The sequence below is a fragment of the Salmo trutta genome, chromosome 16 (assembly GCF_901001165.1).
Source record: "Salmo trutta chromosome 16, fSalTru1.1, whole genome shotgun sequence".
Lineage (NCBI taxonomy): Eukaryota > Metazoa > Chordata > Actinopteri > Salmoniformes > Salmonidae > Salmo > Salmo trutta.
The window spans coordinates 27,238,000-27,264,243 of NC_042972.1; the positions used below are offsets into that span (position 1 = coordinate 27,238,000).

At 41.3% G+C, this 26,244-nt stretch overlaps 2 protein-coding genes across 4 annotated transcripts in view; one reads left to right on the forward strand and one right to left on the reverse strand.

Annotated features, from left to right (window-relative positions):
- The window catches only part of LOC115150446 (natural resistance-associated macrophage protein 2), a 31,470-nt gene extending 12,449 nt beyond the window's left edge, over positions 1-19,021 (forward strand). The window contains exons 4-16 of one of the 3 annotated variants that reach the window (XM_029693742.1): positions 2,968-3,087; positions 3,202-3,308; positions 3,530-3,600; positions 3,715-3,782; positions 3,955-4,110; positions 4,360-4,518; positions 4,679-4,765; positions 4,940-5,059; positions 5,248-5,397; positions 5,788-5,861; positions 6,146-6,299; positions 6,510-6,572; positions 18,553-19,021. In XM_029693742.1, the coding sequence (XP_029549602.1) occupies positions 2,968-3,087; positions 3,202-3,308; positions 3,530-3,600; positions 3,715-3,782; positions 3,955-4,110; positions 4,360-4,518; positions 4,679-4,765; positions 4,940-5,059; positions 5,248-5,397; positions 5,788-5,861; positions 6,146-6,299; positions 6,510-6,572; positions 18,553-18,624 (1,401 nt within the window). In that variant the 3' untranslated portion in view covers positions 18,625-19,021. Of the gene's footprint in view, positions 1-2,967; positions 3,088-3,201; positions 3,309-3,529; positions 3,601-3,714; positions 3,783-3,954; positions 4,111-4,359; positions 4,519-4,678; positions 4,766-4,939; positions 5,060-5,247; positions 5,398-5,787; positions 5,866-6,145; positions 6,300-6,509; positions 8,968-18,552 lie in introns of those variants that run through there. The other 2 variants (XM_029693743.1, XM_029693744.1) reach the window with 2 other exon arrangements.
- Positions 19,022-23,589: 4,568 nt separating this feature from the next.
- Positions 23,590-25,538, reverse strand: LOC115150447 (HIG1 domain family member 1A, mitochondrial). The gene is made up of 4 exons (XM_029693745.1): positions 25,330-25,538; positions 24,669-24,764; positions 23,996-24,130; positions 23,590-23,829 (listed from the first exon to the last, which is right to left on the reverse strand). Exons 2-4 carry the CDS (start codon positions 24,757-24,759, stop codon positions 23,765-23,767), a joined length of 291 nt encoding a protein of 96 aa, XP_029549605.1. The 5' UTR covers positions 24,760-24,764; positions 25,330-25,538; the 3' UTR covers positions 23,590-23,764.
- Positions 25,539-26,244: the final 706 nt, after the last annotated feature.

Consider the following 26,244-nt stretch of genomic DNA (forward strand, 5'->3'; position numbering starts at 1 on the left):
ATGCTCCCCATCCAACCTGACAGAGCTTTTGAGGATTTACAGAGAATGGGAGAAACTTGGCACACCACAAATACAGGTGTGCCAAGCTTGTAGAGTCAAAACCAAGAAGACTCGAGGCTGTAATTGCTGCCAAAGATGCTTCAACAAAGTACTAAGTAAAAGGGCTGAATACTTGCAGTAACAGTCAAGTTTGGACACACCTACTCATTCAAGAGTTTTTCTTTTATTTTGACTATTTTCTACATTGTAGAATAATAGTGAAGACACCAAACCTGTGAAGTAACACATTGAATAATCTAAAAGATATTTTTTTTTAACTCTCTTTTTTTTTTGGTTACTACATTTATTCTAAGAAGCCACCCTTTTGACAGCTTTCCACACTTGGCATTCTCCCAACCAGCATCACCTGGAATGCTTTTCCAACAGTCGGAGTTCCCACATTCTTAGCACTTGTTGGCTGCTTTTCCTTCACTCTCCTCCTTGGTCAAATAGCCCTTACACAGCCTGGAGGTGTGTTGAGTAATTGTCCTGTTGGAAAAACAAATGATAGGCCCACTAAGCGCAAACCAGATGGAATGGTGTATCGCTGCAGAATGCTGTGGTAGCCATGCTGGTTAAGTGTGCCTTTTGAATTCTAAATAAATAAGATGGTGTCACCAGCAAAGCACCATCACACCACCGCCATGCTTCACGATGGGAACCACACATGCGGAGATCATCTGGTTACCTACTCTACGTCTCACAAAGACATGGCGGTTGAAACCAAAAATCTCAAATTTGGTCTCCAGACCAAAGGACAGATTTCCACTGGTCTAATGTCCATTGCTCGTGTTTCTTGGCCCAAGCAAGTTTCTTCTTCTTATTGGTGTCCTTTAGTGGTGGTTTCTTTGCAGCAATTTGACCATGAGGGCCTGATTTCACGCAGTCTCTTCTGAACAGTTGATGTTGAGATGTGTCTGTTACTTGAACTCTGAAGCATTTATTTGAGATGCAATATCTGAGGCTGGTAACTCTAATGAACTTATCCTCTGCAGCAGAGGTAACTCTGGGTCTTCCTTTCCTGTGGCGGTCCTCATGAGAGCCAGTTTCATCATAGCGCTTGATAGTTTTTGCGACTGCACTTGAAGAAACTTTCAAAGTTATTGAAATGTTCCGGCTTGACTGACCTTCATGTCTGAAAGTAATGGACTGTTGTTTCTCTTTGCTTATTTTAGCTGTTCTTGCCATAATATTGTTGTGTCTTTGGCTATGCCGGATTAAGTGATATGACATGCTATTCTATAAAATCCTTTCTCTGTAATTAATATTACCTGATTAAGCTAATCATGTAAATGTAATTAACTACAAAGTCGGGGCACCACGGAAGAACGTTTATAGAGCCATTATCTTCTGAATAAACTCTTAAGACTTAGTAATATTTTACATCGGTAGCTGTCATCTCAATCCTCACCTTATTTCAGTCTCATAATGAAAGTTGTAAATTCTTGGTTATCTTCACGAACCCTGGCTAACAAGTTGAATCAGCAATGCAAAATTGGGTTTAATTATTTATTTACTAAATACCTAACTAATCACACAGAATTGCATATACACAGAATACAAATGTCATACAGAAAACGTCCCTGGTGGACGGAGCCGACATGGCGGCTTGTTACACAAAGAAAGGGGGTTGGGCTTGAATGAAAGAGCGGGAAGACTGAGGAACAAAAACAGCTATGCTATTGTAAATACAGAATCTTATGCATTCTAAATGACCGCCCATTTGGAAAAGGAAAATGCAATAAATATTTACTCTGAGCTGCGCTTCGGTAGATTGGTCGTAGATGCTGGCCGGGTTGGCCAACAGATCTTCCTGTCCTCGGAAGAATGTCAATGGTGGTAAAGTGGATACGTTGTACTATCTTCGTCTGTGTTAGACTGGATCTGTCCTTTCCTAGCCCACGTCTACAGCGGCCGCTGCTAACTCAACGGCTAGGAAGTATCACTTCTGTAGTGAATAAGTTCAAAGTTCATACCATTCACAACCAAAGCTCACGCCGAGGTTGGCTTAGTTCTGTACCTGACCACTGCTGATGTGTAGTTGATTTTTTTTTTCTGGTGCTTTACTGCAGTAGAAGCGTCACCCAGGTGGGTGCTACACTGTCGGCAATGGAGGATCAGGTACCTATGGAGGAGCGGCTACTATGAAGGAACTGGGAACTTCGGACAAAGGGATGGACCCTGATGGAGAGCTTCTGGCTTGACTGACAGACCAACTTTCTCCCTGGCTGTACTGTACCATTTGATGCTCCCTCTCAAGCCATACAGAGTTTTCCGAACTGCCTCCAACTCCATTTGTTTTCCATCTTTCATTTGTTGTTCATTGATTAATGTTAACATATGTTTCTAAACAATTTCTTTTATCCTTGATTTGCAATGTATCCACGTGTGATGTATTGTGATTTTTATTGTCAAATATATCATATTTGGCTTGGGGGTGGTAGAAGCTGTTCAGGGTCCTGTTGGTTCCAGACTTGGTGCATCGGTCAAGCTTGCTGTGCGGTAGCAGAGAGAACAATCGGTCTTGGGTGGCTGGAGTCTTTGACAGTTTTTAGGGCCTTCCTCTGACACCGCCTGGTATAGAGGTCCTGGATGGCAGGGAGCTCGGCCTCAGTGACGTACTGGGCCATACGCACTACCCTCTAGCGCCTTGCGGTTGGATGCCAAGCCGTTGGCAAACTAAGCGGCGATGTAGCCAGTCAAGATGCTTTCAATGGTGCAACTGTAGAGGTTTCGGAACCATGCTCAATTCGAAGACAAGTAATTTACTCAAAGGCAAAGTTCTATCTCCGGTTGGACAGTAATGTTTTATTCTATAATCAGCATTCCCTATTACATCTGGTCTCTTTGCTCTTGGTTATATTTCATTTACTAATTTACTCCCATGCTTCATCACCATTATTTTGTTGCCCCCTCTCGCTCTCTCAGCTCCTGTGGGTATTGTTGGGGGCCACCATCATCGGCCTCCTCCTGCAGAGACTGGCTGCACGCCTGGGGGTCGTCACAGGGATGCACCTCGCAGAGGTCTGCAACCGCCAGTACCCCACTGTGAGTAACCCTCCCTCGCCCTACACCATATAGAAGGGCTTGGTTTAAATGAATTGAATGTGATTGCTATGTGTTATATCCAGTGTTGTTCTTCACACCTCCATCCCGTCCAAGGTTCCTCGTATTATCCTGTGGCTGATGGTGGAGCTGGCCATCATCGGCTCAGACATGCAGGAGGTCATCGGCTGTGCCATCGCCTTCAACCTCCTCTCTATGGGCAGGTAGCTACAGTACCACCCGCCAGCGCCCAACCAAGCCACACTTTACTACATTACACAAAGTGTGCGTCCCAAATGACACCCTATTCCCTATATAGTGCCCCCTGTTCAAAAGTAGTGCACTATATAGGGTGACATTTGGGAAGCTGACAAAGGCATACAATGGGCGCTCTAGAGGTCAATGTATTGGGTTCAAACTAACATTGTTGTTTGCTCTCTACCAGGATTCCACTTTGGGGAGGTGTCCTCATCACCATCATTGACACCTTTGTGTTCCTTTTTCTAGATAAATATGGTGAGTGTTTCTTCAACACATTAAGATGTCTGTGATTTTAAGTGCTTGGGTACGTGTGTGTGTGCATTTCTGTCTGGGCGTGTTTCAAACTGATTTCCGACTTTTGTTTTTTAGGCTTGAGGAAACTTGAAGCCTTCTTTGGGCTTCTCATCACCATCATGGCTGTAAGCTTTGGGTATGAGGTAAGAACAAGCTTTTCCCTGTGTTCATCTGTAAAAATAAAAAATCCCCTTCTGTAAACCTGCCAGCTGGTTTTTATAGTATATAGCGCAGCTTTTTTTCTTCTGAATTTGTGTGTCTGACTGCCATCACGTGTGTGTGTGTGTGTGTGTGTGTGTGTGTGTGTGCCTGTAGTATGTGATGGTGCGTCCGGACCAGGGGGAGCTGCTGAAGGGGATGTTTCTGCCGTACTGTGAGAACTGTGATTCTGCCCAGATGGAGCAGGCTGTGGGCATCGTAGGAGCAGTCATCATGCCCCATAACATCTACCTGCACTCTGCCCTCGTCAAGGTAGGTCTCTTGCATTATGACACAGTGAAAGTCTTACACTCCTCTATAGTATGACATAGTACTGAGTCAAAGATCTTCACTATGACATAGTAGAGGGTCGTCATGGACCTTTACTACGACATAAAATATTGGTAACGATTGGAACATAATCATTTATCAATTTTTGGGCCAAAAAAACAGAAAGTACAATGTCACAGGACTTGTGATTATATTTTAATTCATTAATTTTAATGATATTTTATTGTCTAGTCTCGGCAAATAGATCGTGGGAACAAGAAGGAGGTGAAGGAGGCCAACAAATACTACTTCATCGAGTCAACTATCGCTCTCTTCATCTCCTTCCTCATCAACGTCTTTGTTGTAGCAGTGTTTGCTGAGGCCTTCTACGACAAAACCAACATTGAGGTGGTGGGTATAATGACGAACCAAACCCAGCATGACTCCTTGTCTCAGACTGTAACAATCCTTTACAGATGGTTTATACAGTAATATAGCATCAGTATGGCACCTCTAAACCAGTGACCTCCCTTGTTTGTGATGTGCTGCTGTTCTTCTCTGTGTGTCACAGAATGCAAAATGTAATGCATCAGGCAGTCCTCACACAGACCTCTTCCCTCTGGACAACAGCACGCTACAGGTGGACATCTTCAAAGGGGTACATCTTTTAAGGATTAACAACAATCTACATAACCTGTGATATGAAATCACTTTGATACTGTATATACCTGCAATCTCAGTCAATCATTTTGCCATGAAATGAACATTTTGTTTGGTGTTGATAATATGAATATCCATGGAGGGAACTTCTACAATCTCTCACTCAATACAGGGGGTGGTGCTGGGTTGTTTCTTTGGCCCTGCGGCCCTCTACATCTGGGCCATCGGGATCCTGGCTGCAGGACAGAGCTCCACCATGACAGGCACTTACTCTGGCCAGTTTGTCATGGAGGTGAGCGTGCACAAGTACCCAACTACCGTGTTTGTGTATGTGAGAGTGCACATTGTATTGTTAACCTTTAAGTCAATCCTTGTGTATTCGTGTGTTGGTGTTTTGTATGTAAACACCTCAGGGTTTTGTCAGTAGGGATGTGTGTTTGTCTGTATGTTGACTATTTTCTCTGTCTTCCCCTGCCTCAGGGTTTCCTGAACCTGCGTTGGTCCCGTTTTGCCCGGGTGCTTCTCACCCGCTCCATCGCCATTTTCCCCACCCTGCTGGTGGCCATCTTTCAGGACGTGCAGCACCTAACGGGCATGAACGACTTCCTCAACGTATTGCAGAGCATGCAGGTCAGAGAGAAGACATGACCAGAGCCCTATCAAAAGTAGTGCACAAAATGGGGAATAGGTTGCCATTTGGAATGCCGAAGGGGTCTGGGGACATGCAGAGAAAGGGAAGAGACAGGGCTTGCTGTTTGCGGTTTTTAGGCTCGGTTTCTGTATAGCACTTTGACATCGGCTGATGTAAAAATATATAAATATATTTGATTGATTAGAGAGGAGAAGGGTGCAGGACGGAGAGAGTGAAGACTTGGGCTAGGGACTGCAGGTTAGAGAGAGGGGTAGCAGCTACTCTGGGCTGGCTGGGAGTCTTTGGGGTTTTTATACTGATGCATGTATTAAAAGCTATTGAAGGGGACTGAATGTTGTCAGTTCTTACCGTCTCTCTTTGTTCCACAGCTGCCGTTTGCTCTGATCCCCATCCTGACCTTCACCAGTCTGACATCCATCATGGATGACTTTGCTAATGGACTGTGAGTCACCGTAACCCTCAACCCATATAACACTGAAGATTGCTTCTGTATTTGCACTGATAGACCAACAAATGAATAAATGTGGTGACGGGGGATGCATCTCAAATGGATCCTTATTCCCTACATAGTGCCATACCTAGTGCATTCTGTAGGGAATAGGGTGCCATTTGGGACGTAGTCAGATTTGTTTCTGTATTTTCACTGATCGACCAACTAATAAATGTGATGAGTGACAATTTATCATTGTGATGCCTAACCGTCTCGTCTGTGACTGTGCTCCTGAGGGTGTGGAAGATTGGCGGAGGGGTGGTCATCCTGGTGGTCTGTGCCATAAACATGTACTTTGTGGTGGTCTACGTGACCAGCCTGAACAGTGTGGCGCTCTACGTGCTGGTGGCCTTGCTCTGCATAGCCTACCTAAGCTTTGTGTGCTACCTGGTGAGTTACTGTAGTAGTCATTATAATGGCATGGACTGGGTTAGATAAGCATACAACACTGTAGATCAATTCCCAAATAAAGAGGCTACCTTTCGATGTGGAATACTAGATACTGAATGCAGGGATATGGTTTGGAAAGATGGATTGTAGACTATTATAGGGAGTACAGTGACCCTCTTCTGACCACCTCCCCTCTCTGTGTGTCTACAGACGTGGCAGTGTCTGATAGCCCTCGGGGTCTCCTGTCTGGACGTGTCCTGTCTGGGCAGCAGGGTAAGCAACAACAGACACGCTGTGTTCATTGAGGAACAGCCAGCGTATGACACCTAAAACGGAACAGGACAGTGTTTAATGGACAAGACATACCAAGATGAACGTTGGCTGTGCACTGCAGATCACCTGCTAGGTGTCGACAAACGTTGGAGATGTAGAATCGTTGGGAAATGAACAGAAAATGATGTCCGAACAGAAAATGACGCACTCGCTGCACATAAAATCTTCTTGTTGGTCTGTCTTGTCCTTCAGGCTTTGAGAGAGAGACGTAAACCTTTTTATAGAGAGATTTTAAGACATATCCCGATATCTCTAATCATGAGATCAACACTTCAGAGAACATTTTCCCCCCACTATTCTAATTGTTTTATCGTGTTCTGTTGAGCTACTGGTATGTGGGGTTTATTATGTAAAACCCAATTACAACAAATGACCTCCTTCCTGTTCAGAGGCCCCCCTGTCCCTTTTTAGAGTCCTCAGGGTTCAGCTATAGTTTATCTCCTATATTTTCATGCTCAAGCAGAGCGGGTGTGACATTCTTATGCTTTCAATTAGAAAATTAAGTTTGAATTCTATTTCTCTTAAATTATTGCAGTCCTATTCCAGGTTAAGATGTGACAAGTTCTGATCTGGCAAAATGGCAATTCTTAACCTGCTGACATAATAAGCTGAAGTCTACAGTATTTGGCAGCTGCTATCGGTCTGTTTGGTAATTTACTTTTTTCCATTATTGTACCTCTATGTGAAGACACCATTTATGATTATTTGGTCAAATGTAGAACTTGAGTATATCTCTCCTTGCTGTATTATTGAATTAATTTTAGATTTTTGTTCATTATAATTACAGTTCTCACCTTTCAGCAAAAGAAACCATGGGAAGAGAACACTTTTAGTTTGGGTTGAGCATAATTTCAAAAACTACCTTTTTAGTCAGTATTTTCAACACCTCTCTCTACATTCAAACTGATCTTTTCAGAGTGCATGTGTTTTGACTTCAAAACTGTTAATATTATAATCTGTTCGTATATTGGGGTTGTTCCCCACTAAAGTGAGAATTTTGGACAACAAACTTTAACTGTAATATCCTTGTTATGGCGAGTAATATCTTTTAATTGAGAGTTTTGCCAATTGTCTAACACTGGTAGACTTTTTGTAATGTGGTACTAATAACATGCCCCTTGCTACCTTTACTTTACTAAATTACATATGTTATAACATACCACGAGGTTAGTTTTATCTTGAGAATGTTAATTGTAATGTTTTAGATAAACATCAGATTGGAATTACAGGACTGTTAAAAGCGTTCATGAGTACATTTACATTTTAGTCATTTAGCAGACGCTCTTATCCAGAGCGACTTACAGTAGTGAATGCATACATTTCATACATTTTTTGTTTTCCCGTACTGGTCCCCCGTGGGAATCGAACCCACAACCCTGGCGTTGCAAACACCATGCTCTATCAACTGAGCCACACGGGACCACACTATAAATGCCTCAACGCTTTTTCATAAGATTCTATGATTGTTTTCATTCCAACAAAACCTTGGATAGATAACAAAAACCTATAATTCCAAGTGAGATCGAAGTCAGACGCTGAAATTCTATTTTAACAAGTTGATTTGCCCTTAAAGGGATACTTCGGGATTTTGGCAATGAGGCCCTTTATCTACTTCCCCAGTCGGCTGAACTTGTGGATACCATTTTTATGTCTTTGCATGCAGTTTGACGGAAGTTGCTAACTAGCATTAGCACAATGACGAAGTCTAGTCAATGGGCTAATGCTAATCAGCATTGGCTCGCAAAACTAACTTCCTTCATACTGGACACCGAGACATAAAAATGGTATCCACAAGTTCATCTGACTGGGACATCGCTTTAAAGAAAAATTACATCCCAAAAATATATTTTGGTATTTGGTTCATTAGTCCACTGTTGACATAAGCAAAACATTTTCAGACTGTCAGCACTATATTGTTTTAAGATTGAACATACTGCATACAGAACTGGTTTCTTGCTGATGTTTAATGCAACAGACCAATCTGTAAACCTAATTCATGCAGTTCTTGCATGGTCAAGCTCAGTCTGACTAAGAATAATATTCAGCAGCTATAAAAGGTTTTAAGGATTTTACTATGTTTTTACCAAGGTTTTAAGAGATGAAACTCAAATGTTAATGTAACTGTAGTGTCATACCAGTGCCTCTCTCTCTCTCTGTGTAATACAGGCAGACAGACATGTTGAGCAGACTCTGTTAGCAGTGCATTGTTCTGACTAGAGGTGTGTTTGAACCAAGTGAAGCATACTGTAAATATAAGCTATATGACAGTGTCTGTCTCTCACTACTGAATAAAGCAACACCATGTATCCAAAATAAAAATCAAAACAAACATGTATATTTCTAATGTCTCGTGTCTTGGTGTTCGATAAAGGATTTACGTGCTCACATCGGCTACCGAGAGCGTTATCACAGTCATCCAGAACAGCTGGTGCTCTCATGCATGCTTCAGTGTTGCTGTCCTCAAAGCGAGCATAAAGGCATTTAGCTCACCGGGTAGCTCGCATCTGAGTTTCCCTTTGTAGTCCGTAATAGTTTTCAAGCCCTGACACATCTGACGAGCGTCAGAGCCGGTGTAGTAGTATTCAATCTTAATCCTGTATTGACACTGCCAGTTTAATGGTTCGTCGGAGGGCATAGCGGGATTTCTTTTAAGAGTCCGGATTAGTGCTCCTTGAAAGCGGCAGCTCTAGCCTTTAGCTTGATGCGGATGTTGCTTGTAATCCATGGCTTCAGGTTGGGATATGTACGTACGGTCACTGTGGGGACGAAGTCATCGATGCACTTATTGATGAAGCGGATGACAGGTGGTATACTCCTCAATGGCATTGGATGAATCCTGGAACATATTCCAGTCTGTGCTAGCAAAACAGTCTTGTAAGCGTAGCATCCGCGTCATCTAACCACTTTTGTATTGAGTGAGTCACTGGCACTTCCTGCTTTAGTTTTTCCCTTGGAATCAGGAGGATAGAATTATGGTCAGATTTGCCAAATGGCGGGTGGGGGACAGCTTTTTATGCATCTCTATGTGTGGAGTAAAGGTGGTCTACAGTCATTTAAAAAAAATGTTTTAACAAAAAACAATTATCTGGTTGCACGTGACATGCTGGTAAAACTGATTTAAGTTTGCTTGCATTAAAGTACCCGGCCACTAGGAGCGCCGCTTCTGGATGAGCATTTTCTTGTGGCCTTAGAGTTGGTTGAGTGCGGTCTTAGTGCCAGCATCGGTCTGTGATGGTAAATAGATGGCTACGAATAATATAGATGAGTACTCTCTTAGTAGATAGTGTGGTCTACAGCATATCATAAGGTACTCTACCTCAAGTGAGCAATACCTCGAGACTTCTTTAATATTAGACATTGCGCACCAGCTGTTTTTGACATGGCTTCTCTGTTCTGCCTGTGCATGGAAAATCCCGCTAGCTCTATATTTTTTTATTTAACCAGGTAAGCCAGTTGAGAAGAAGTTCTCATTTACAACTGCGACCTGGCCAAGATAAAGCAAAGCAGTGCAACACAAACAACAGTCACACACGGAATAAACAAACGTACAGTCAATAACACTAGAAGAGTCTATATAAAGGGTGTGCAAATGAAATAAGATTAGGGAGGTAAGGCAATAAATAGGCCATAGTGGCAAAATAATTACAATTTAGCAAATAAACACTGGAGTGATAGATGTGCAGAAGATGAATGTGCAAGTACTGGGGTGCAAAGGAGCACAAAAAGACTAAATAACAATATGGGGGTGAGGTAGTTGGATGGGCTATGTACAGGTGCAATGATCTATAAGCTGCTCTGATAGCTGATGCTTAAAGTTGGTGAGGGAGATATGAGTCTCCAGCTTCAGTGATTTTTGCAATTTGTTCCACTCATTGGCAGCAGAGAACTGGAAGGAAAGGCGGCCGAAGGAGGAATTGGCTTTGGGGGTGACCAGTGAAATATACCTGCTGGAGCGCGTGCTACAAGTGGGTGCTGCTATGGTGACCAGTGAGCTGAGATAAGGCGGGGCTTTACCTAGCAAAGACTTGTAGATGACCTGGAGCCAGTGGGTTTGGTGACGAATATGACGCGAGGGCCAGCCAACGAGAGCAAACAGGTCGCAGTGGTGGGTAGTATATGAGGCTTTGGTGACGAAACGGATGGCACTGTGATAGACTGCATCCAGTTTGCTGAGTAGAGTGTTGGAGGCTATTTTGTAAATGACATCGCCGAAGTCAAGGATCGGTAGGATCGTCAGTTTTATGTGGTTATGTTTGGCAGCATGAGTGAAGGATGCTTTGTTGCGAAATAGGAAGCCGATTCTAGATTTAATTTAGGATTGGATATGCTTAATGTGAGTCTGGAAGGAGAGTTTAAAGTCTAACCAGACACCTAGGTATTTGTAGTTGTCCACACATTCTAAGTCCGAACCATCCAGAGTAGTGATGCTAGGCGGGCAGGCAGGTGCGGGCAGCGATTGGTTGAAAAGCATGCATTTAAGAGCAGTTGGAGGCCACGGAAGGAGAGTTGTGTGGCATTGAAGCTCGTCTGGAGGTTAGTTAGCACAGTGTCCAAAGAAGGGCCAGAAATATACTGAATGGTGTCGTCTGCGTAGAGGTGGATCAGAGAATTGCAAAAGCGACATCATTGATGTATACAGATGTCTATTGATGTATATATTATCTTTCTCGTCGTTCAGCCATGACTCGGTGAAACATAAGATATTACAGTTCTTAATGTCCCATTGGTAGGATAAACGTAGGTAATTAATTTTCTTTTCCAATGATTGCATATTAGCAAGTAGGACGGATGGCAGTGGGAGTTTACTCGCTTACCTACTGATTTGTTAAAGGAAAAAGCTTCTTGCAGTTCGTGGTGAGTAATCGCTGTTCTGATGTCCAGAGGTTATTTTTGGTCATGAGACAGTAGCAGTAACATTTTTGTACATAATAACAAAAAAAATAGGTTAACAAAATAGCACAATTTGGTTAGGAGCATGTAAAACGTCAGCCGACCTCTTCGGCGCCATCTTAAGTACCTTACTGCTTTTCAGCAAAAAAACAATTTCTCAAGCAAGAATTGTGCTAGGACTGTCTGGGAGTGGTCTGGTGCGGGGCAACCTGAAAACTAGCTGTTAACTAGTGGTTTGGAACTTTTTTTTTTACATTTTTTTTTTTTATTAGGGGGTGGATGAGCTTTAATATTGCGGATAGATTGTTGCTTCCATCAGTGTTATTGTCTTTTGTAATAATTTCCAATCCCCCATATATTTTTGGGGTCACTTAGAAATGTCCTTGTTTTTGATAGAAAAGCACTTTTTTTGTCCATTTTAAAATAACATCAAATTGATAAGAAATAGTGTAGACATTTGTTAATATTGTAAATTACTATTGAAGATGGATTATCTACGTAGGCGTACAGAAGCCCATTATCAGCAACAATCACTCCAGTGTTTCAATGGCACGTTGTGTTAGCTAATCCAAGTTTATAATTTTAAAAGGCAAATTGATCATTAGAACACCCTTTTGCAATTATGTTTGCACAGCTGAAAACTGTTTTGCTGATTAAAGAAGCAATAAAGCTGGTCTTCTTTTAGACTAGTTGAGTATCTGGAGCATCAGCATTTGTGGGTTCGATTACAGACTCAAAGAACTTCTGAAACTCGTCAGTCTATTCTTGTTCTGAGAAATGAAGGCTATTCCATGCGAGAAACTGAAGATCTCGTACAACGCTGTGTACTACTCCCTTCACAGAACAGAGCAAACTGGCTCTAACCAGAATAGAAAGAGGAGTGGGAGGCCCCGGTGCACAACTGAGAAAGAGGATAAGTACATTAGTGTCTAGTTTGAGAAACAGACGCCTCACAAGTCCTCAATTGGCTGCTTCATTAAATAGTGCCCGCAAAACACCAGTCTCAATGTCAACAGTGAAGAAGCGACTCCGGGATGCTGGCCTTCTGTCCAGTGTCTGTTCTTTTACCCATCTTAATATTTTATTTTTATTGGCCAGTCTGAGAGATGGCTTTTTCTTTGCGACTCTGCCTAAAAGATTAGTTAACACAACATGCCATTGGAACACAGGAGTGATGGTTGCTGATAATGGGCCTATGTAGATATTCCATAGAAAATGTGCAGTTTCCAGCTACAATAGTCCTTTACAACATTAACAATGTCTACACTGTATTTCTGATCAATTTGATGTTATTTTAATGGACAAATTTGCTTTTCTTTCAAAAACAAGAATTTCTAAGTGACCCCAACTTTTGAGTGTGTGTGTATATATCTATCTATATCTCATAAATAGGACTGGTGGAGTTGTCACACATGCAGCTAACACAGACATATTGTAGTGTGTGTGTGTGTGTGTACACTTTTTTTTTTATTTTTTTTATATACCTTCCTTTATTATTCTCCGCAAACCCTACCACAGCTCCCCCAATTGGAGTAAACTAATAAACAATAACACTTAGGCTTCTACTTCCAGCTTATACATACTATACACATTTTACAGACAAATATATTTTACAATAGTTATTTTGTTTTTAGTCCTGGCCTTCCTCTATTTCTGATGTCCATCCAGTTTGATTTCTATTTGCCATATATTTGTAACTGCTATTTCACAAAAGTTCTGAACCTATATACATTTTATCTTGTTATTAGTCCCACCCTTCAGCTCCATTCAACCACTTCCAGCTATCTCTTAACACCATCCATATTGGATTTCTATTTGCCATATATTTTTCAACTGTGCTGTGATGCTTCACAAAAGTACTGAACCTTTCTATTCTCATAGTTTCTACAGATTGTAAATTAAAGAATAAAATGTGCAAAAATAATTATTAGATTATTGATTGGTGTACTATGACTTTTCAAATCACCCAGTATTGCTATCTGCAACGTTAGTTCTAGGCAAATGCTGAAGAATTGCAACCATTCCTGGACCTGTGACCAAAAACGAGCTACATATGGACAGTACCAAAATAAATGATCGAATGACTGCCTCCTCGCAGCAAAATCTGCAGCGCTGGGAAGATTGTATCTCCTATATATACACATACATACATACAGTGGGGAGAACAAGTATTTGATAACCTGCAAAATCGGCAGTGTTTCCTACTTACAAAGCATGTAGAGGTCGGTAATTTTTATCATAGGTACACTTCAACTGTGAGAGACGGAATCTAAAACAAAAATCCAGAAAATCACATTGTATGATTTTTAAGTAAATAATTTGCATTTTATTGCATGACATAAGTATTTGATACATCAGAAAAGCAGAACTTAATATTTGGTACAGAAACCTTTGTTTGCAATTACAGAGATCATAAGTTTCCTGTAGTTCTTGACCAGGTTTGCACACACTGCAGCAGGGATTTTGGCCCACTCCTCCATACAGTCCTTCTCCAGATCCTTCAGGTTTCGGGGCTGTTGCTGGGCAATACGGACTTTCAGCTCCCTCCAGATTTTCTATTGGGTTCAGGTCTGGAGACTGGCTAGGACCTTGAGATGCTTCTTACGGAGCCACTCTTTAGTTGCCCTGGCTGTGTGTTTCGGGTCGTTGTCATGCTGGAAGACCCAGCCACGACCCATCTTCAATGCTCTTACTGAGGGAAGGAGGTTGTTGGCCAAGATCTCGCGATACATGGCCCCGTCCATCCTCCCCTCAATACAGTGCAGTCGTCCTGTCCCCTTTGCAGAAAAGCATCCCCAAAGAATGTTTCCACCTCCATGCTTCACGGTTGGGATGGTGTTCTTGGGGTTGTACTCATCCTTCTTCTTCCTCCAAACACAGCGAGTGGAGTTTAGACAAAAGCTCTATTTTTGTCTCATCAGACCACATGACCTTCTCCCATTCCTCCTCTGGATCATCCAGATGGTCATTGGCAAACTTCAGACGGGCCTGGACATGCGCTGGCTTGAGCAGGGGGACCTTGCGTGCGCTGCAGGATTTTAATCCATGACGGCGTAGTGTGTTACTAATGGTTTTCTTTGAGACTGTGGTCCCAGCTCTCTTCAGGTCATTGACCAGGTCCTGCTGGGTAGTTTTGGGCTGATCCCTCACCTTCCTCATGATCATTGATGCCCCACGAGGTGAGATCTTGCATGGAGCCCCAGACCGAGGGTGATTGACCGTCATCTTGGAACTTCTTCCATTTTCGAATAATTGCGCCAACAGTTGTTGCCTTCTCACCAAGCTGCTTGCCTATTGTCCTGCAGCCCATCCCAGCCTTGTGCAGGTCTACAATTTTATCCCTGATGTCCTTACACAGCTCTCTGGTCTTGGCCATTGTGGAGAGGTTGGAGTCTGTTTGATTGAGTGTGTGGACAGGTGTCTTTTATACAGGTAACGAGTTCAAACAGGTGCAGTTAATACAGGTAATGAGTGGAGAACAGGAGGGCTTCTAAAAGAAAAACTAACAGGTCTGTGAGAGCTGGAATTCTTACTGGTTGGTAGGTGATCAAATACTTATGTCATGCAATAAAATGCTAATTAATTACTTAAAAATCATACAATGTGATTTATTGGATTTTTGTTTTAGATTCCGTCTCTCACAGTTGAAGTGTACCTATGATAAAAATTACAGACCTCTACATGCTTTAAGTAGGAAAACCTGCAAAATCGGCAGTGTATGAAATACTTGTTCTCCCCAGTATGTATGTATGTATGTATGTATGTATGTATAAAAAAATGGAAGAGGCAAGTGGAAGGGGAAAAAGTAAGAAACTTGCCCTGCATTAAAGACCAGAATTGGTTAAAGAAAATATATACCAGTTTCACTTAAGGACCAAAAAATTGACAGCTGTGCCAAATAAATTGCAAAATAGTTGGGAAGAGATTTTCGAAGTACTGATTCCATGGTACATGGTTTATGAAATGACACGCAAAATGACACCGGATTCAAAACTTTGAATTTTTCTATTTAAATTATACAAGATTCATGCAACCAATAGAATGTTTTATATATCACATATGTGATATATAAAACATTCTATTGGTTGCATGAATCTTATATATGTGATATATAAAACATTCTATTGGTTGCATGAATCTTATATATGTGATATATAAAACTTTCTATTGGTTGCATGAAATAGACACACACATATATATATATATATATATATATATATATATATATATATATATATATATATATATATATGAGATTATCCAAAATTGTAATATTCCAGGCATTTATATATAAACTCCAGTCGTACTTTATCAAAATCGTTTTCAAAGTCACCTATGAAAACCAGGCCTGGTTTCACAGATATTTCATAGTGTTCTATTGTTTCCAGTACTTGTCTTATATTATCTCCAATGTATCGTCCATGTAAAAAACCTGTCTGATTAGGATGAATAATATCTGACAAAACCTTTTTAATTCTCTGCGCTAAGCATTTAGCTCTAATTTTTGCGTCACAATACTGACGTGAAAGAGGCCTCCCATTTTGTAAATGGACTGGATCTTTATAAATACCACTTGGATCCTGTTTCAGTAATAATTTAATCAGACCACCTTTGTTGAGAGTCCGATAATCTACCATTTACAGTGGAAGTTGGAAGTTTACATACACTAAGTTGACTGTGCCTTTAAACAGCTTGGAAAATTACAGAAAATGATGCCATGGCTTTAGAAGCTTCTGATAGGCTAATTGACATCATTTGAGTCAATTGGAGATGTGGATGTATTTCAAGGCCTACCTTCAAACTTAGTGCCTCTGCTTGACATCATGGGAAAATCAATATAAATCAGCCAAGACCCCAGGAAAAACAATTGTAGACCTCCACAAGTCTGGTTCATCCTTGAGAGCAATATCCAAACGCCTGAAGGTACCACGTTCATCTGTAAAAACAATAGTACGCAAGTATAAACACCATGGGACCACGCAGCTGTCATACCGGGATTTGTTTTTTTTTAATGAAATGTATGCATTCACTTCTGTAAGTCGCTCTGGATAAGAGCGTCTGCTAAATGACTAAAATGTAAATGTAATACCGCTCAGGAAGGAGACGCGTTCTGTCTCCTAGGGATTGATGTACTTTGGTGCGAAAAGTGCAAATCAATCCCAGAACAACAGCAATGGACCTTGTGAAGATCCAGGAGGAAACGGGTACAAAAGTATCTATAAACTCCGCTCAGCAAGGAAGAAGGCACTGCTCTTCCTTGCTGAGATGCTGAACAGTTGCACCATCCCAGAGCCCAACTCAAGAAAGGTCTTGATTTACGAATGCATATACAGTTGCAGCTGTGTGAGAAGGCCTGCAAAAATGGGCAAAATTGGGAGATTTGATTAACCATTGTCACGTCCTAGGTGATGGAGATCAGATATACCCCCTTCCTCTGAAACACCCACACGTGGTCCCCCGTTGTGACCATATTCCCAAGCATCTCTGTGCAGTCAGACCTTTGATTTTGTGCTACCCCCTTCCTCTGAAACACCCACACGTGGTCCCCCGTTGTGACCATATTCCCAAGCATCTCTGTGCAGTCAGACCTTTGATTTTGTGCCACAATAACATGCCCCCTCTCTGAATGTCCGAGTGTGACCCCCTCCCCATGGGTTACTGCAACTAGTGTTGCCAGCACAGCCAGGGTGGGGGCAATCCGCACCGGAACTCTTTGTTATTGGTCTATTAATACATCTACCACATGGTGATGTCATCATGGAAAGCCGAAACTCCCAACCACGCAAACCTACTTAGAAGGTCCTGTATTGATGAAACAGTGTACAAAACATTAGGAACACCTGCTCTTTCCATGACATCGACTATCCAGGTGAAAGCTAGGATCCCTTATTGATGTGACCTGTTATATCCACTTCAGTCAGTGTAGATGAAGGGGAGGAGACCGGTTAAAGAAGGATTTTTAAGTCTTGAGACAATTGAGACTTGGATTGTGTGTGTATGTGCCAGTCAGAGGGTGAATGGGAAACACGAAAGCTAAAACGTGCCTTTGAACAGGGTATGGTAGTAGGTGCCAGGCGCACTGGTTTGAGTGTGTCAAGAACTGCAATGCTGCTGGGTTTTTCACACTCAACAGTTTCTCGTGTGTATCAAGAATGGTCCACCACCCAAAAGACATCAAGCCAGCTTGACGCATTGGAGTCAACATGGGCCACATCCCTGCGGAACGCTTTCGACACCTTGTAGAGTCCATGCCCCAATGAATTGAGGCTGTTCTGAGGGCAAAAGGGGGTGCAACTTTATATTAGGAAGGTGTTCCTAATGTTTTGTACACTGTTTATCAATTGATTCTTCAATAATTATTTCTTAGAAATGCCTCATGAGCCTAGTTCAACGGGTATACCCCATCAGAACCAAAAATATAAGCTTGTTTTACTCCAATGTCTGTATTTGGGTTAAGATTTTGATGCCCGTTTCTGTTCACTTACAGTGCATTCGGAAAGTATTCAGACCCCTTCCCTTTTTCAACATTTTGTTACGTTAAAGCGTTATTCTAAAATGTATTAAATAAATGTTTTTCCTCATCAATCTACACACAACAGTGGTCTGTAGCAACCACTACATAATAAAAGTCCTGATGTCCCAGCATTGCACTGGGCTGACCACATTTTATGCTCCTGAACTTGTACTGTGATTTCACAATAATTAATACATACCACCAGGCCCAATGAGCAAAAAGTGTTGCGTTGGTAAGCACATACTATGTTTTTGGTTGGTGTCAATGATACATTTATTTTCATTTCAAAATTTGAGACTATAGATGCCAATCACAATCACTTGAAAAGTGCTTTGCTGCTTACAGTTCGTAGCCTATGCATAGTCAAAACACAACTGCTTAAGCATGCCAGTAATGATTATTGAGTTGATGAACGGGACGTCCCACCAATCGAGTGCTTATGACTTTGAGTAATAAGATAATCAAACTCGGATTACATGAGATGAACCATCTCTCACCCTCCTCTCTTCTCAACAGATGAGGCTGACGGGCCACACAGACGTTTACCTGCTGAATGACATGGACAGCAACATGATGGTGGAGAGATAAGGAGGACACTTTGGAGGGGTGGATATTAGCAGTGGTAAAGTCAGTAGCTAGACAGGGGTGACCTAACATGGTGGATGCATGGGACCACAGGCTCAGCCAGTACAGTGCTTCTCCTCCTTTGCGTTAGTGCCAACGAGACCTTTGTAAGTGCCCTTCGTCATCATCTATCCCTTACAAGAAGCCTTGAACCCCTCACTTGACATTCCACTAGGCAGGTAGCCTAACTATGATTGGCATCATCTTAAAGTTAGTCCCAATGAGTTGTTGGTTTTTATCATGTTGAGCATGCTTTTAAAATTCTGCAAGTGCGCCAGCCTTTTCTCAGGTCAGCATTTCCATATGACTTTGAAACGCTGTTATAATTTTAGATGGGAAATACACAGTTTGTTACCAAAAAGGCAATTTCCTCCAATTAATATGCATGTACAGTAACAGTCAAATGTTTGGACACACCTACTCATTCCAGGGTTTTTCTTTATTTTTACTATTTTCTATATTGTAGAATAATAGTGAAGACATCAAAACTATGAAATAACACATATGGAATCATGCAGTAACCAAAAAAGTGGTAAACAAATCTAAATATATGTTATATTTGAGATTATTCAAAGTAGCCACCCTTTGCTTTGATGACAGCTTTGCACGCTCTTGGCATTCTCTCAACCAGCTTCATGAGGTAGTCACCTGGAATGCATTTCAATTAACAGGTGTGCCTTGTTAAAAGTTAATAGTGAAATGTCTTTCCTTCTTAATGCATTTGAGCCAATCAGTTGTGTTGTGACAAGGTAGGGGTGGTGTACAGAATATAGCCCTATTTGGTAAAAGACCAAGTCCATATTATGGCAAGAACAGCTCAAATAAGCAAAGAAAAACGACAGTCCATCATTACTTTAAGACATGAAGGTCAGTCAATCTGGAAAATGTCAAGAAGTGCAGTCGCAAAAATCATCAAGCGCTATGATGAAACTGGCTCTCATGAGGACAGCCACAGGAAAGGAAGACCCAGAGTTACCTCTGCTGCAGAGGATAAGTTCATTAGAATTACCAGCCTCAGAAATTGCATCCCAAATAAATGCTTCAGTGTTAAAGTAACAGACACATCTCAACATCAACTGTTCAGAGGAGACTGCGTGAATCAGGCCTTCATGGTCGAATTGCTGCAAAGAAACCACTGCAAAAGGACATCAAGAAGAAGAAACTTGCTTGGGCTAACAAACACGCACAATGGCCATTAGACCTGTGGAAATCTATCCTTTGGTCTGATGAGTCCAAATTTGCGATTTATTTTTTCAGCCGCCATGTCTTTGTGAGACACAGATTAGGTGAACGGATTATCTCTGCATGTTCCCACCGTGAAGCATGGAGGAGGAGGTGTGATGGTGTGGGGGCGCTTTGCTGGTGCCACTATCAGTGATTTATTTAGAATTCAAGGCACACTTAACCAGCGATACGCCATTCCATCTGGTTTGTGCTTAGTGGGTCTATCATTTATTTTTCAACAGGACTATGACCCAACACACCTCCAGGCTGTGTATGGGCTATTTGACCAAGAAGAAGAGTGATGGAGTGCTGCATCAGGTGACCTGGCCTCCACAATCACCCGACCTCAACCCAATTGAGATGGTTTGGGATGAGTTGGACCGCAGAGTGAAGGAAAAGCAGCCAACAAGTGCTCAGCATATGTGGAAACTCCTTCAAGACTGTTGGAAAATCATTCCAGGTGAAGCTGGTTGAGAGAATGCCAAGAATGTGCAAAGCTTTCAAGGCAAAGGGTGGCTACTTTGAAGAATCTCAGATATAACATTTTGATTTAACACTTTATTGGTTACTACATGATTCCATGTGTTATTACATATTTTGGATGTCTAAACTATTATTCTACAATGTAGAAAATAGTAAAAATAAAAACCCCTCTGAGTAGCTGTGTCAACTTTTGACTGGTACTATATGTTGTAGATTTTTTTTATTTATGAGAACAAATAACTTCACTTTGGTAAGAATTGAGAAGATATAGAATACTTAAAGGGCCAAGTTGCTACCTAAATTGTTTTGCATATAAATTAATATACACTGAGTGTACAAAACATTAGGAACACCTGCTCTTTCAATGACATAGAAGGACCAGGTGAATCCAGGGGATAGCTATAATCCCGTATTAATGTCACTTGTTAAATCCACTTCAAATCAGTCTAGATGAAGGGGAGGAGACAGGTTAAAGAAGGATTTTTAAGCCTTGAGACAATTGAGACATGGATTGTGTATGCCATGGAGGGTGAATGAGCAAGACCGGTTTGAGTGTGTCAAGAACTGCAACGCTGCTGGGTTTTTCACACTCAACAGTTTCCCGTGTGTATCAAGAATGGTCCACCACCCAAAGGACATCCAGCCAACTTGACACAACTGTGGGAAGCATTGGAGTCAACATGGGCCAGCATCCATGTGGAATGCATTTGATATCTTGTGGAGTCCATGCCCCAACGAATTGATGCTGTTCTGAAGGAAAAGGGGGGTGCAACTCAATATTAGGAAGGTACTCCTAATGTTTCGTGCACTCAGTGTATATATATATTGATTCTTGAGGAATATTGCTTCTTAGAAATGCCTCGTGAGCTTAATTCAACTGGTATACCCCATCAGAACCAAAAATATAAGCTTGTTTTACTGCAATGTCTGGAAACATTGTAAATGTAAACAAACTCTGTATATCCTCGACACGTGCTTAAAGCTATCATTTTGATATCTTGGAAGGTCAGGGCTTGCTTTCATAGCTCGGTCTATGAATTTGCGTGGTTACGTTTCTCCAGGCCCATACTTCAGCTTTTTACAAAACACAGGTGGGGTGACGGCTTTGTTATTTTTAAGAACGTCTTCATTTTTTTAAATTTTATTTAACTTCCTAACCTAATTGGTCAGGCACTTGGAATATATTGGCCACCATTTTTATTTATTTTCAAAAGTAGATATGCATGCATGCTTAAACTGGGACAGGGGTGCTCAAAATAATTATACATTTTATCAAATGCATTTTCACACCCAAGGCATAAATAGATATATTGGGTGTACTCATTGAAAATCTGTTGTATAATTTGACCATTTTACTAATTTCCTGCTATTGTGGTCAAAGCACCTCAGTAAAACTGTTGCTTTGGCTTTACAGTGAAAGGCATCAAAGCCCACGTCATGCCCAAATGATCTCATTACCTGAGGATCATTTAAGGGAAAGGACGATGTGATACTAACCTCTTTCTGTGAAAGCCATTGTTTTTGATTGTACAGAACTCTACCCATTAATTACGTTAGTGTAAGTTATCTCCAAAGCCCATAACAAATGAAAAATGTAGGCCTTTTCTGCTGCTTGGCACAGTCTGAAGTCAGGTGTCACTGCTAAATACAGTTCCTGATGACAATATGAATCAACCATGACACAATAGTGATCAATGTTGTTTCCATCTACTGACATTAAGTAAGAGGCATGTGCATGGCCACCACTTTAGTTATTACTCTGGATTGTTTTAATGTCATTCTAACAGGAATCATCCACTGTAAGGTATATAGTTAAACTGATTTTATATACTGTAGAAAGCCAGGTCAGTACTCGTAATTTGTCAAATGTAACAATCAAGTAGATTTTGACTAATGTATTTTTGTATATATATATATTAAGGAAAACCAAAGTAACAGTTTGTGGATGTTACAAGTTTTGTTGATACCATACATTTTGTATGAATAAAAGTACAAATTATGTCCCCAAAAATATTTATTTCTGGTCACTTTTCAAAAATATATATTTTTCAGAGTACAAACTCATGAACATTGAGGCTGGACAGAGTGACCCCCTGAGCTCTAAGTTTTTTTGCCAATACTTCTCATTAGTGTGTGGATAGTTAGTTGAAAGTATAACCTACTTCTGTACCTGTTCATGTAGAATAAAAAAATGGTTCACTCACATGTCAAAGTAAATAAGCTATATATACACACACACACAAATAACTCTTCATGGCAAGGTTCAGTGTATGGATTAACTATAGTAGTCTATGGGTTTAGTTACCTAAAAGGTGATATTTTACTAGTGGTTTACAGCAGCTGTCTAGCAGAGAGATAATGATAAACAGAACACACAATGGATGTGCTGGCCAATTTCCTGACATGTATATACTTTTTCAAAGTGATTGCCAGATTGAAACGCTACAACAACAAAAAAAAAAAAACATCATCCAAAATATACAGAAAAATATAAAACGCAACATGTAAAGTGTTCATCCCAAGTTTGATGAGCAAAACTAAAAGATCCCAGAAATGTTCCATAAGCAAAAGCGTTCGCTCATTGTGTGCACAAATTTGTTTACATCTCTGTTAGTGAGCATTTCTCGCTTGCCAAGATAATCCAGCCACCTGACAGGTGTGGCATATCAAGAAGCTGATTAAACAGCATGATCATTACACAGGTGCACCTCGTGCTGGGGATAAAAGGCCACTAAAATGTGCAGTTTTGGCACACAACACAATGCCACAGATGTCTCAAGTTGAGGGCACATGCAATTGGCATGCTGACTGCAGGAATATCCACCAGAGTTGTTGCCTGAGAATTAAATGTTAATTTCTCTACCATAAGCAGCCTCCAATGTCATTTTAGAGAATTTGGCAGTACTTCTAACCAGCCTCAAAACCGTAGACTATGTGCAACCACACCAGCCCAGGACCTCCACATCTGGCTTTGTCACCTGCAGTATTGTCTGAAACCAGCCACCCGGACAGCTGATGAAACTGAGAAATATTTGTCTGTAATAAAGCCCTTTTGTGGGGAAAAACTCATTCTGATTGGCTGGGCTTGGCTCCCCAGTGGGTGGGCCTATGCCCTCTCAGGCCCACCCACGGCTGCACCCTGCCCAGTCATGTGAAATCTATAGATTTGGGCCTCATGAATTTATTTCAATTAACTGATTTCCTTATGAACTAACTCAGTAAAATCTTTGAAATGGTTGCATTTATATGTTTGTTCAGTAAAAATTACTTGCCATCAATGGAATGTTACTTTGACAGATATGATCCATTCTAGGACTTCTATTTCAAAAAGTACAATGCAGGAATGGCAGGCTTGATGCGTGCTCTGGTCAAGCCAGTTGCTGATTGGCTGGTAGGCTCACTTGCTGTCTTTACCCAGGTCCTTGTGGGCACCATATTCTTTGTACATGGAGTAGATCACCCCTACAAATAGACAAACAAAGTCATGTTAGTGGTCTATTTTATGTTAGTGTGTAAGGACACAACACGGTCCGTCTTGCGTGGTACATGTTTTCCCTGTAAATTGATAGAGATATTAGCTGTTGGGCCTGTGTATCTGTTATACAGCACATATTGGATTAGGATTTACCTAATGTCATTGCGCCTACTATAAAACCTTGAGCTCCAACACGCATGTGGATGAGGTGGACTGACATCTTTGTGTTCCCCCGTGACTTCAGCCTCCACAGACCAAAGGCTACCACTGCAGCACATCCTGCCATGCCTGTAAAACACACACATGGGAAATGTAATGATGACTGGGTGGGTGGAGGCCCACCCAGTGCTCGACTTGGACTGAAATAGGTGCCAGTACTTATTTTGGGTACCGTTTACATTTAGGTGCAGGAGCTCCACAATCATTTTGAACTGTTATTCTAGGAGGTGCAGGACCTCAAGCTGTCGAAGATTTGAGGTGCCAGTACTCAGTTTCAGTGAGCTCCTGCCCAAGTCAAGCACTGGGTTTAGTGGAGTTGACAACCGGATGCAGTCGGTTCAGGGACACAGCTAATTCAACCTAGCCTCCTTTCCACTTAAAACCTGATGTGGGAACTCCAATACTGAGTGTTTTATGCCTGCTACGTTCGGTTACTGGGTGTGTGATATCTAACCATAGAACCAGAGTTGGAAGAGTGGATTGCAATTTATTCCATGACTGACTGGGATTCAATCAAACATGCACTATGGAAAACCTCCACTACAATGAAACCCAACATAATTCCTGCCCTTGATCATAATTTTTTTTATTCTACAGTTTCACTTACCTATTGGGACAAACGGCGACTCCTTTGCTTTCCTCATCAATTTTGATTCATTCTCATCATCAAATGATGAAAAATTGTTGTTGGAGGACATGGTAACTGGGAGGAAAGAGGGGCAGACATGAGAGAATACTGGCTTGCGGGACCAATAACAGTCTAACTTATATTAATCCGTCATACGGACTTGCTAAAGTAATGTATATAGTTTTTCCTTCAAGACCATTAAAAATGCAATAATTTAATCATTTATATTCCATATACATTGCTTATAACACAACATGTCCTTACACAACATACTAGCTACGTGACACATAGCAGGAAAACGCCTTGAATTTATCTGTTCCAGTTTACTAATCAACTACAGTACAGACTCACTAGACAGATGGGCCCCCAGTTCGAGCTTCTGCCCGGTGACTCGCATGTGAAACTAACAGATGATGTTTGACAATCATTAGTCACTGCTTTGTTTTCATAAGTTATTTGTCGTCGTGACCTTAGATTGTCACCTAAAGTTAATAGCTACTAGCTAACATACCTTCAAAAGGACAGAATCAGGGTTTTATCTGGCAATAAAGGATGGTTCACAACATCATCTCTCAGTATTGACAGTACATATTACACGGCCCTTCGAGTGAGCTTTAACGTTAGTAGGTTAATAACTTACATTCGTCCTCTGTCGAACGATCCGGTTAAATGCTGAAGACGCTCTGTTCGGCTACCTGTTGCTGTCGATTCCAACCTTCGAAGTCAAATCAATTTATCGTATCCGTAATACGCAATATTCATATATTCTTCTTCGGTGAGGTTTAAAGGCAATTGGCATCCAATAAATGTTGCATTACCGCCACCTACCCAGACTGGAGTACAACTCCCTTATACTTCGCTTGAAAAAGTAAATAAATAAAACAAATACCCTACCATCTAACACTACACTCACACACCATTTTTTTGAAATAATAATATATATACAGAATACTCCAGCATTTAAATCTATTTAGTCCTACTTCAGGCCAACAGCTTGGAAGGATGGGACACAAGCACTTACCACACCCTGTAACTCTGACATCAAGTCTCGCACACCCAAGTACCTTTCTGCAGCTGCCACCACAACCTCTATTTTCTGCTATTTACATTCCATCCCTGCAGTACAGTTGATAACCATTGCTATAATGCCAAAAATCCAATCTTACTAAAACATATATCTTATACATATATCTTAGATCTTACTGAAACTCCCCTATCTTAGGCCTGCACCCCAACAGCTGCAGCATTTTGGTTGTACAGCATGCCCACACTTCCCATACTCCCCTCCACACCTATTTTTAGCATTTATAACTTCTTAAAGGCTTCGGTACATAAGCCCTCACATAATAACTCATATAACACTCACAGGCACTCCTGTTATCGCCCCTTTAATCCACTACTTCCCTGCTTGATCAGTCCTGCTGCTCAACACCACCTTACTCTTCCCTATTTGCTTCACTCAGAGCTTTTCCCCCCTGTGCCATGTCCTTACTGAACACCAACAAGTTCCCATCTCTTGACACTTTAGCACTGACAACTTCCCCAATCAACTCTT

Bases quoted from the DNA above. Each gene is read 5' to 3' on its own strand.
- LOC115150447 (XM_029693745.1), bottom strand. From the start codon at position 24,759: ATGTCCTCCAACAACAATTTTTCATCATTTGATGATGAGAATGAATCA. The intron at 24,131-24,668 runs GTAAGTGAAACT...TGTGTTTTACAG, and splicing joins GTCGCCGTTTGTCCCAATAG to GCATGGCAGGATGTGCTGCA. The intron at 23,830-23,995 runs GTAAATCCTAAT...GTCTATTTGTAG, and splicing joins AGTAGGCGCAATGACATTAG to GGGTGATCTACTCCATGTAC.